Raw genomic sequence first — 12,972 nt, forward strand, 5'->3', positions numbered from 1 at the left:
AATGGGCCAAATCAGACCCAGCCCGAGGTTATAGTAGAACCATAATTGTCATACTTTTATCAGAAGTGCGTGGGATGTGCAGTGAGCTGTGGAAGCCGCTGTAGATGCGCAGGTTGTTCTCGGTTAGACTGTACTCTGCCAGAGGCCCGTTCAGAGAGAAAGAGCCACTCCAGTCCAAAAATACATTGGTAAGGTTACTCTGCACCACAAACGGCTCCTTATACTGAGGAGCTACAAAGAAACCAGAAAGGGGTTTGATTAATATGCCATAAAGTGTAGAAATAATTTTTCAAGAATTTCAGATGGTAAAAGGTATGACTGGGAGTGCATGTATAATTTCCGTTAGCAACAAGTAATCAGAGCCACACATTACTTCGAGTCCTTACGTTCTTTGAGTGTGGTGATGGAGACCCAGTCAGACACAGTGCTGCCCATGTTATTGTAAGACACCACACACAGCTCATAGTTGGCATAGGGCAGTAAGCCAGTGATGTTGAAGCTTTGCCCCATCCCAAAGAACTTGATTTCCACCGGGCCAATGGCACAAGGTACAGGTACCGGCTGCAGAGGCTGAGGACAGGATGATCGCATGTGGAGCTCGCAGCTACAGAGATGGGGAGTGAATGTGGGGACAAATATTTATGCTTTACTTCCATTCAAAAGTTTGGGGTCAGCACGATTTTTTAAGAAATTAATAGTTTTATTCAGCAAGGACAGATTAAATTAATCAAAAGTGACAGTAAAGACATTTCTAATGTTACAAAAGATTACTATAGTACTTTAAATAAATGCTGTTCTTTTGAATATCAAGGAAAAAAGTTTCCAGAGAAATTGTTTTCTACAATGATAGTAATAAATGTTTCTTAAGCCGTAAATCAGAATATTAGAATGTTTTCTGAAAGATTAGGAAGAAATTCAGCTTTGCCATGAGAGGAATGAATTACATTTTAAAATACATAAAAATACATAACTATTATTTTAAATTTCAATACTAGTTCACAATATTACTATTTTGTAAAATTGCCTCGGTGAGCATAAGAAACAAATATCAGCCACAACTATGTCATTCAGATGTTGTGATGACCGAAATTGTCTTCACAGTGAAGTGGGTAATAATTTCTATGCTGTTAGTGGCATCACATGGAATTGCAAGAGTAATTCGCTTTTTAAACACTTCCTCGTTCTGCCTTAGGACATAAAAACGATATAGTCCCACCTCAAACTCATGCCATCATTGGTTGTTGTGTTGCTATGTCAAACTGCTCGAACAAAGAAAACAACTTTTTCATGTTTTGAATACTTGACAAAATATTTTAACATGGTAGAAATCACATACCTCAGCTTTAACTATTAATATTGACTTTTACCACCGATTCAGAATTAGTGATTATATTATCATGCAAATTAAAAAAAAAAATCTATGAGATCTGCACCTCTCAATAATGCCATTGGGTTGAAGAGGCATGTCCCATGCTACCCGAGCTGAGCGGGAGGTGAGGGCGACTGTATATGGCGGGGACTGCTGGGCCGGGGCAGAGGCCTGGGTGCGGAGCTCACTCAAGGGGCCTCGGCTGCAGCACAGGAAACAGGTGCAGGCTTCCACACCGACAGAATACACCGTAAAAGGCCTAAGACCATGGAGAGTCTGCTGTTGGGAAGTCCCCTCAGACAGCTACACACACAGATATGAAAGAGTTAAAACTCTATTAATAAACATTCTTAGTTGTTTATATATGTATAAGAATATGTATATTATGTACCAGCTGGTACGAGTCCTTGTTTTGTGTGAAGACTCTGTAGAGGCTGACAATGCCGTTTGGCTTGTTGGGTGGGCTGATGTCCACCACAGCTGAGGTGGCGTGGATGTGCAGGAACTTAAGCGGGCTCATCCCCTCTGGAGGAGCTGGACCTGTGTGACCTTGAGCCCAGGGGCTTCCAGCACGACCTGCTGAGTTTACAGCCCACACCTAGATGGCCAGAGTTAAACAACACAACATATGAAATCAGGAATTTATGCTGAACAGGATTCATTAAAATTATATATATATATATATTAGGGCTGTCAAAAGATTAATCGCGATTAATCGCATCCAAAATAAAAGTTTGTTTTTAATAATATATGTGTGTGTACTGTGTATAATTAAATTTGTATATATAAATACACACACATGCATGTATATATTTAAGAAAAATGTGTTATTTATATATATATAAAAATTATATTTATATATAATATAAACTATATAAATATATATACAGTATATGTATGCAAATATTTCTTAAATATATACATGCATGTGTGTGTATTTATATATACAAAATAATTATACACAGTACACACACATATATTATGTAAACACAAACTTTTATTTTGGATGCGATTAATCGCGATTAATCTTTTGACAGCCCTAATATATATATATATATATATATGTAAATTCTTCTTAATAATAATATCAAAACAAAATCATTATTATAAAATCAAATAATAATAGTAATAATTATTATATTTTATAGTACACACATAAAAACCAGTTCAAAATGCTTCATGGTTCAGAATATGCACAAAATATATATATAAAAAATGTCTTATTTTAATTGACATTAAAGGGGCAATTCGCCGTTGACAAGATGGGCTTTTAATAGGACTCGTCTGTTTATGGAGTAGAAACGGAAAAAAATACAATCGGTGCTACATGACGAGGAAAAAAAGGTTTGCTGCGTCCGAAATCGCATTCTTCCCTACTATACAGTATGCGAAAAACAGTACGCCAACAGAGTAGTATGTCCGAATACATAGCATTTGAAAAACAGTAGGCAAAAAGTGCCCGGATGACCTACTGCTTCCGGCAAGATTCTGAAGTGTGCATTCGATGGACACAGGAGAGGATTTATGAATGAAGGTGATGTGACGAAACTGACGCTGGTAGGTCATGTGATAATGACAACATGGCGGATGTAGTACGTCCCGATTATATTCATACTACACACATTCATACTATATAGAACATACTTTTTTAACAGTTGCAAAGTAAGTTCAAATTCAAATGTAGTACCTACTCAGGCAGTACGCGATTTCAGACGCACCGGTTGTGAAGCTCCAGTTTGCCAAAAACTTCAATACCCATAATGTACTTTTGATTTTCCCGCCGTCCCTCTGTCGATCTGACTGTAACGTGAGGTTACAGTCTATTGTTAGTCTGTCTATTACAGTTATCTACTGTAACGTGGATGATGCAAAATGATGTGTTTAGCGTCATCCGACGAACCTTAGCTAAAAAATGTCTGGGTGCAGGTAACACAGAGAAAGAGCATATATTGTTCATTTACATATACTACGGACATTGTAACAATTCAAAGCTGGTTGAAAATCTGTGAACTTATCCTTAAAGGCCGTGACACACTAAGCCGATGTCAAAGAACTAGCGGCGATGAAAGCCGATTGTGTTGTCTGGGCCACAAAGCTGTGCTTGAACACACCGCCTGCGTGTAAGGTATCAAAATGATCAAAAGTCTATATTCGTCATTCAAAAAGCGAAACCGAAACTAAGACTGCAGATATACAAACCGTAAACAAAGCAGCGCTTGGCAACCATTTTGAAAATCAATCATGACGATTACTTTCTTCATTCCCGACAGATGCTCACTGACGGACTGACGCTGGTCGATAGACGACCATCGGTTTGGTGTGTTATGGCCCTTAAATGTTATATAAATATACCTGCTAGACCACAGCGCCAACATGTAGCATTGTTTTTCCTCTGCTGTTTGCAACAGAACAAACCTACTACCGTTTTTTGGGTCGTAACCCACCAGTTGAGACCGACTGGTATAGATGTGCATGAGAAAAGGAAGGAACTTTATTATGCAAAGCTACAGGTGAGTGTACTGAGATGCCTGTGGTCTCTCTAACACCTACAGGGCTGATAGAAGACCGGATCTGATACAGACACCGGCTCTGAAGTGGCCCTGCAGACAGAATGGAGACTCGGCACCATCCTACTCTTGAAGAGGAGTCACCTTCACCTGATGGACCCACCTGGCGCCTTTTGCAAAAGGAAACTACCCATTCAACTACTTTGAGGAGTCAGTAGTCTTGCACTCTCTAAGCCCTGCAGTCGTTAATAGCCAAAACATCAGCATCCATTACAGAATCACTCCGGCCTGAATCTACATGAAAATTAAATTTCACCTTCATCAAGGAGTAAATGAACACATGGAAAGGTGAAGTAATCTTATTTACTAGACGAGCTGTTTGTATAATTACACAGGAAGAGTAGAAAAAGGTCAGCTGGGGTCACTATTTGCATGGGTAAGTAATTTGTAGATTGTCAGTTATAATAGAGGCGGCAGATGGATGTTCCTGTGGATAGGGTTAAATTAGCCTCAATAATAGGCAATTACACCGTGATCAATCCAGATGATAGATCTAAGTGGCAATACGCACAGACTGCACGAGGCACCGGCTGATTTCACATTCCCATCCGAAGCCGTTCCACTGCCAAACTGACGACTAGACGTGTTGGAGCGCAAGTGGGTGACGGAGGTCTTGTGGGGTGACAGAAGAGAAGGAGGGCAGTCACGGAAACAGCCTCTTGTCACCCAAAGAGAGAAAAGGTCACGTTGGCAGGAAGACAGTGAGGAAGAAAGAGTGACACGTTCGTGTGCGTGTGGCCAAAAGCGGCGTTATGAATGACACGGGACAAAGAAGTGCGATAACCTTAATTTCTCACTGATAAATCATTCCGATTCCCGGATAGGAATTTTGTGAAAAGAGATATGAGTGCTACGTTTTAAAGTGGAGTCAGGCAGGACATCTTCATGCCCTTGTATGCGGCGCAGACGTTTTATTGCCACCGAAGCACTTGCATACAGAGCTGTAATTAACGCGGGAAAATAAAACTATTTCATGAGCGCGCTCTAATGGATGTGGGTGTACACCACTAGGGCCGAATCTGCCCGGAGACAGATCCTCATTGGCCGTGGCCACGCCCCCAGTTATGGACACAGGGCCAAAAGTTCCCTTTTCTGTTATGAGCACTAGGCTAATTAAGATTTTACATAAAAGTGTCAATAAAATATGTAGCCTCTTAACATGGGATGGGTTTGATTTCACAGGGACACATGCCCTTGTGTGAGAACAAGTAGAACGAAACACAACAAAAAGGGAGACGACTCCGTGACATTAGGACAAAAACATAAAGATGGTAGTGGTGGTAGTCCTAACTCCTTGAAACTTCAAATGGTCGACGAACAGAATTTGATACCATTAAATAAGCAGACATAGACATACATGACACATTCAGTATAGTTAGCAGCTTCCCCAGGGAAAGCCAATAGGCATTAAAAGGTCTTTCCAATACGTGTACATGTTGGAGGCCTAACAGCTAATTCAATGGCTTCGATCGTAATCGTCAGCATTCAGCCAGGCTCAGATTAATGGCCCTGTCGCTTGTCCGTCATCACTCAGCTCCGCCCGCCAGCTGTCATAAATTACCGCTCATAAATAAGATGGAACAATCAGGCAAACTCTATCAATTTAGTCCTGATCAGCCCACGCCTCTCAAGCCTGACAGTCAAATGCTAATGTTATTTTGCTCCAAAGGCTAGGCTGTCAATTAAGAAAGGTCTCGTAAGAGGACGGTGGTGCGATGAATATAGTGAGTTAGATTAAACGCCTGTCTACGTGAATGAAAGAGTATAGATGAGCAAAACACTAAACACAACAGCAACAAATAATCATGCTAATTAAATATTCCTTGAGGACCATCATGTTTAGACTAGAATGTTATGTACTATAATAATAAAGTATTAAGTATCCCAAAGGGATAATTGTATATTCATGAAACATCATGCATTAGAAAGACTTATAGCAGTGTTGTTGTTTACTAAAACAAAAACTATTAAAACTGAAATAAAGCTGAAATAAAATAAGATAAATAAAATATAAATATTCAATGAAAAACTACAAAATCTTCAATTAAAATTTTCGCTAAAAACGATTAAAAATATCAAAAGCAGTACTACTAAAACTAAGTGTAAAATAAAAACAGAAAATATAAAAATTAAATATTAATAAACACTATAAAATGATTTAAATATTACTAAAATAACACAGGCTCACATTAAGCAATGACCTCGAAATGACTTTAGAAACGACTAGAAACACTTTAGCAAATAAACAGCAACCCTCTGTCAACTGTCTTTGTGCAATATAGTAAATTATATAAAAGTTGAAAAAGTTATAAAGGTATAAATTATATAAAATTATATTGATGATGGTCACCTAAGCACTTTATAGTGTAAAATACGATTGAGTGAAATGAGAAACAGCCGTGTGACCTGGTATTGGTAGGCTGTGTAGGGCAGGAGTTTGTCATCATGACAGGAGGTTGATGAGTTGCGGTACACCAGTGTAGTTGCAGATCGGCTTTCAGTGTCTAACACATGTTTCCGGTAGAGCTCGTAGTGCAGTAATTTCCCATTCGGCTCAGCTGGAGGAGACCAGGACAGCAAAAAGACTGTCTGTATGCCCTTAGGGTTAGTTTGCAGCTCCAGAAGGGGGGCAGGTTGGCCAGTAGGGGGCGATTCAAGCGTCTGTATTGAAGACCAGTCACTAGCAGCGCAGCCTAAAAGGGTGCAGGCCTCCACTCTTACCTCGTACCTGCAAAAAATACAGAAACAAATAATACAAATAAGTATTAAATAAATAAATAAATAAATAAATAATATTTAAAAATAAAAATAAATAATAACACATAATTATAAAAAAAAAAAAATTAAACAACCAATAGTAGATTATATATGAAAATAAATAATAATACATAAAATAAAAACAAACATAAAAATAATAAACACGGTTGTAAAATATCAGTGTGTAATGTACAACAATGCTGTTTACTTCAGTTAAAGAAGCCAAATATTTTTTATGATTATAATCTTTTTTTTTACTTTTATTTTTTTTTTAAATGATTTAGAATATTTAAGAATATAAATATATAATTTTTGTGCTTATCCTGGTAAAAAAGAACCGTTATTTATCAATAGTGTAGACAAAGAACAGTTTTCTCCTTCAGAAGGTCATCAGCGATGGACTGAAGGACAAAAGGGAGAGAAGAGAGGAGAGCAGGAGAATAAAGGGACGGTCATCTGAAAGAGGCAATGAGTGGCGAGTTGATAATGTTGATGAACCATTATCATCACCCCACTTATCTGGATTTTCACTTCAACATACATATACAGCTCCAGACTTTAGTCATCCCTCATTTGAGTGCCTCCTCCTTCTGACCGTCTTTGTCTATGCCAAGGATGGAAACATTAGAAAAGGCTCAAGGTTGATTCCCTCCCCCACCAAGATTCTCTCTCTCTCCTTTTCCTCCTTCTCTCATTTGTTTTATCAGTATTTCTGTCTCGAATGCAGCAACTGTAAAAGTTTGACCAGTTAAAGTCCCCATGAAATCAAAATTGACCCTATTTACTTTGTTAGCGCATATTACTAGTCTTGTGGTGAACAATTAATCCGTGCAAGTAAATATAATTTTTTTTTTTTTTTACCATGGTAATCTTTAATCAAAATCTGAAAAGTTACTTCCGGTCTGGAATGGCGTCTTTTTCTGATGACGTAGGTTTGGCGGCTTGGTTTGAAATGCTTAACCACTCCCCTCAAGCCGTTAGTCTGCTATGAGCGAGAGATTGAGAGGAGGAGCGCTAGAGTAAAACCCTGCCCTCTGTTCAATATTCCGTTTCACTTGGAAATACGTCATAACACTGGAGAAAAGTCGTTTGCAACTTCCGGTTCACGGGGACTTTAAATGTATATTAAGATATTCAGCTGGGCATAGTTAAAAACAACAACATACAATTGTATTTAAAGATGCTTTAAGAATTATATTGATCCATCCATATTTAGCCCCAAAAACCAAGCAAATGGCTAATTTTAGAGAAATTTTTTTGTTTTATTTTGTGGTTGCAATACGGGCTACAACAGCAGGGATTTCTCTCCAACCGGAGGCAATCGTGAAGTAACTCGAAGTCGAAATAATGGTGGTTATACTAGTCGCAATCAAGAACAAAGTCAACTAAACTGTTTTGTTTTTTACATAATAATTATAAATGCTATTCATTAATGAACAGATACTTTTGGGCCTGGGTAATATATTTATGTTGTAAGGCAAATATTCACAGTAAACCTCAAATATAAAAAAAAAGTAGCTACTTATGAAGCAGATTATAAAGCAGATATACACACATGCGCTTTATAAGTAGCAATTCGGTTTTTTTTTTTTTTTTTGGTCAACTGTAAGTATTTACCTTACAAATCAAAATTCCCTGACCTTGACTAAACCGTGTTAGACTTGCATGCCTGTATTGTTACCTGTAGTACGGCTTTAGTGCAGTGAGGGAGAAACTTTGACTCTGAAACGCACTGTGGTGCGAAGCGAAAATGAAGCGTTTCACGTTGGGCTCAGCAGGGTCCCGTTTGTAAAGTGAGTAGCTGATGATGACCCCATTAGGTCGTGCAGGGGGTTCCCACTGCACCATAATGCTGAATGGCCCTAGGGCCTGCAGTCTGGGGGGAGCCACACCAGAGGGCGCTGAAGGCTGTGTCCTGGCCACCGCCGGCAGACTGGTAGCAGCACCCTGACTGTTATTGGCAGTGATGATGTAGCTGTACTCGACACTGGGGAGTAAGGTGAAGTCGTGGTAACGGGTGTCCATGCCAGTATATATAAGGCTCCCATTTCGACGGAGCTCATACCCTATGATCACTCCATTTGGCTGGACAGGCTCTCTCCATGTGACTTCAACTGATTCAGGGCCTGTGACTTTAAGAGTAGGAGTGGGCATCCCTGAGGGCGGTGCTTCTCTGGTCTGGATTGGAATGGGTGAACTTGCAGTGCAGCCCCCATTGGTGCAGGCCGTCAAGACGAGGCTGTAGGAAATGTGGGGCTGTAGATCCAAAACCAGCACACTTGACCGTTTCCCACGGTAGATCTCCTCATTGTTCATTTTGAGAATATACATCACAATCTCACCATTCTGGATGGATGAAACAGTCCACGACACATTGAATGAATAGGAAGTTACATCAGACACCATAGGTGGCTCCACGTTAGCAGGGGCGGCTTCTAACGTCCTGATCTGCTTCGGCTCACTGGTAACACACCCAGCCACAGTGCAGGCAATGACTGCGTAACTGTAGAGAGTGTATGCGGTTAAATCCACATCGGTGTAGTTGAACACGCTCGAGTCGAAGCTGAAATGGAAGCCAACGTTGTCCCTCTGAATCCTGTACGTCAGAAGAACACCATTGGGCTCCAAAGGAGGTGTCCAAGCAACAAAGACTTCATTAGGCTTGCCCTCTATATGACGGACAACCGGAGGAGCCAATCCTCTAGGAGGAGCTTGTTTGGTGTGAACCGTGAGCCAGGGGCTATCAGTATATCCTGCCGCATTGGAAACACGCACACGAAACTTGTACCTGCTCCAGGGCAGAAGGCCAGACATATTATATGAGAAGCTGTTAGCCTGGGTGTCGTTCTGGATAAAAACAATCTTGGCTCTCAATGAGTCATCTTCATCACTCCGTACCCTGCCATCCTCCACACTTACAGCCAGAACCTGGTACTGCAAGATCCTGCCATTGGGCTGGGCAGGTGGAGACCAACGGAGCTCCACGCTGCGGGATTGGACCTGCTGTACCGTAGGAGCCGGTTGAGAAGACGGGGCGGCCTCTTCGGTGGTTACGCGTTGAGGTGCGGACCTCGTGCAGCCTGTTTCAGTGCAAGCTTCGAGAACGAGCGTGTACACCGTGTAAGGTTCCAGACGGCGGAACAGGAACTGACGTGCAAGGCCGCTGAACTCCAAGTTGTCCTCATTGAAGATGTTGTACATCTGTGGATATAAATATGTTAAATGATGACAGATTCTGGAGCGTGATATTGCAATGTTACCATCATTGTGGGTTGCATACTTTAATGACTCCATTTGGAGAGGCTGGTTCAGCCCACTGTAGCAGCAATGCTCGACCGTGTTCTCTCTTCTCCACGCTGAAGTTAGCCAGGCCACTTGGAGAGGCTTCAAGGGTCCGAACAGTGGTCCAAGGACTAGACACCTGACCTGCTCCATTAACTGCCTCTAAACGTACATTATATGTGGTGTACGGCTCCAACCCAAACACATGAGCCTGAAAAATGTTACCCTACAACACAAATACATAAATATATTGTTAGTATATGTTATTCACATAGCAATATTACTATTATTATTGATACAAATAATTAATTAAAAAAATATTTAATAAATATAGAAATGATGTTTATATTATTATTATTACTTTTAATAATAACTATTACTATTAGTATTACTCCTACTATTATTGTAAATGTTTTTTTTTCCCCTTGAAAATAAAATTTAATTTGACCAGAAAAAAACAACAACACATAATTCTTACCATCAACAGTAAAACTACAGCATCCCTCAGTAACATCCCTATGCAGATTGTACACCACAATCCATTACATCGCTGGGAGGCACTGAAGCATTTAAAACGCTACCTTTTTACGTGGTTGAAAAATTGAGAACATTTGGACTATAAACCAGCAAACATATGCACATTGTCAATAGAGACAGCTGTTTCATTTCACTTTATTTCAGCACAGAGACTTATATCCTGCCCCTAGATGGCAATGCTATCAAACACTTTCCTAAACATGGGCACCAAGACATTAACAAGCAGGCGCTCGCTCATCCAGGATACTCAAGGCAGCCATTAAAAAGCGACTAAGAGAATTGATTTTTGTTATAGATTTCCAAATAAATGTTTATGGCACAGATCCCTAAAATGGGAAGTGTTTAAGTTTTGATTAAGAGAATTGGTTATGCTGCCTTTTGGGTATGCACAGATCCACCGTTCATAAAATGATTAAATTCTCAGCATAACAGAATTACATTTCTTATTTAAAAAAAAAAGAGTGTGTCAGGTGTTTAAACTACTATAAACACGCACGCGCGCACACACACACACACACACACACACACACACACACACACACACACACACACATAAACATATAAAAAAACAATACAAACAATATTTTATATTAAGAGCCATTGAATATATAGGCAAAAACAAAGTAAAAAAAAAAATTGCATTGTTAAATCTGTAATGCATGGCTTCTTTATGGAAGCCAAAGCAGTCAGGCTTCTTCTTCAAGACAAAAGCACAGAGTACAGACTTCTTGTAATTGAGGCAGAAAGAGGTCTCGCTATTTAAACATTAAAGAGGTATCAGAGTCAGAAGCACATTTAGAGTTAGCTCAGGGAATCAGTCATTTGTAAAGGGGAAAGAAGCCTTTTAAAGCCCTTTTTCTTTCCTCTTTTCCTCTTTCAACTGAGCACAGGTCTCCCTTGTCTCATCAGCTGCTTACATATGTGTTATTTCCTGTGACAGCGCTGGGGGCTGCTTGGGCCAGGGGATGATTTTAATTAAGAATAACCATGTGGATTTGTCACAACAATTATGCTGATTAGATGAAAGTGGAGATTCCTGACCCTTCAAAGGTGTGGGACTGCTTCATTTGCATACAGTAGACATACTGTCCCGGCCTGCCACTGCTGACTTCAGCCTGAGCTAGATTTTATTAGTATCATGCTAACAGCTACAGAACCCGGGAAATGCCTCATCAAAAAGCATCAAATGGAGCTGTTGGCAAAGTTGAGCCTTTGGGCATGTTTTAAGTAACCTGCACTCATAATCTGTCAGAGAGTTTTAGACAGATAAAATGATGCAATGATGCATTTTCTTATAAAACATTATCATTCATCTCTGAATACCCCTCGTTGTCTATTTATTTTTTTATACACACATAGAATATAGTGCAAATCTTCAAATGAAAATTCTGTCATCACTTACTTTCTTCTGTGGAACGCAAAAGGAGATTTCTTTTAAGATTGTTTTTATCCATACATTGAAAGTCAGTGGTGTCCAAAGCAACATTAAACCTGACTTCCATTATAACCCCCCCTCCCCATACAGGTTTATATCGACATGAGCAAATGATGACAGAATTTTCATGTTTGGTGAACTATCTCTTTAATATATCACCATTGCTCCATTCCTTCACACACTTTAGCTTAACTGTTGAGAGGGTCTAGAGACTTTAGAGCATCCTTTCAAAACATCTACCCTTTTGCTCTGTAGTACTAATAACAGCACCCAGTTCCTGAGATGCCTTGACACTATTAATTATTTGTGGTTTAGATGTAAAGTTCTGTTCAACCCAAGCCTCAATCAGACAGAGGGCTCTTGAATCACTCAGCTGTTCTTCAGACTGGGCTGGTGTCTGATGAAGCAAACCCTTCATGCATGCAAACACACATATACAGAAACAGAGGAAAGTACCGTTTACCTCCTCTGATTGTGGCTGAGTATGCATGACAATCAGAACCGTGAATGATGGAAGCCCTATTAAGAAAATAAAAATGAAAGCACACGCAGTCAAGTGCCACTAACTTTTGATTTTTACATCAGAAATTAGATTTAAAAGAGTGTTTACTTTACAAACCAAAAGCAAATTTTAGCCAATATAAAAGCAGAATTTTTATTGTTATGATACTCTATATTATGGCCTTATATTTTTAAAATACTTTTTTAATTTGAAATACTAGGTAGGGCTACATTAATTTTCAACTCCTTGCATATATATATATATATATATATATATATATATATATATTAGTGCTGTCAAAATGTTTTCAGTTTAATGTGTTAAAAATATTTAACACATTTAACGCAGCATCTGTTTTTTTTCTGTCATCCTTTGGCTAGCGTTACATAATATGATCACTCTCTTATTCATGCAAATGCTTTTAAACCATTAAAGCGTGACAAGTCAAAAGAGAATGCGCTGTCTGTGAATGTCCTGTTTATGTGACACATACACGACGCACATAAAGACGCGTTTTGTAGAG

General features: G+C 39.4%; 1 protein-coding gene across 1 annotated transcript in view; it reads right to left on the reverse strand.

Moving 5' to 3' along the window:
- Positions 1 to 12,972, reverse strand: part of ush2a (Usher syndrome 2A (autosomal recessive, mild)) — a 210,294-nt gene that overhangs the window by 9,016 nt on the left and 188,306 nt on the right. Inside the window, exons 62-68 of the mRNA XM_079853829.1 lie at positions 9,974 to 10,201; positions 8,375 to 9,894; positions 6,343 to 6,664; positions 1,761 to 1,967; positions 1,434 to 1,672; positions 387 to 604; positions 55 to 231 (exon numbers count right to left, since the gene is read on the reverse strand). Coding sequence (XP_079709955.1) covers positions 55 to 231; positions 387 to 604; positions 1,434 to 1,672; positions 1,761 to 1,967; positions 6,343 to 6,664; positions 8,375 to 9,894; positions 9,974 to 10,201 — 2,911 coding nt within the window. The remainder of the gene's footprint in view (positions 1 to 54; positions 232 to 386; positions 605 to 1,433; positions 1,673 to 1,760; positions 1,968 to 6,342; positions 6,665 to 8,374; positions 9,895 to 9,973; positions 10,202 to 12,972) is intronic.

Source organism: Squalius cephalus (genome assembly GCF_949319135.1).
Source record: "Squalius cephalus genome assembly, chromosome: 20".
In the NCBI taxonomy this organism is placed as follows: domain Eukaryota; kingdom Metazoa; phylum Chordata; class Actinopteri; order Cypriniformes; family Leuciscidae; genus Squalius; species Squalius cephalus.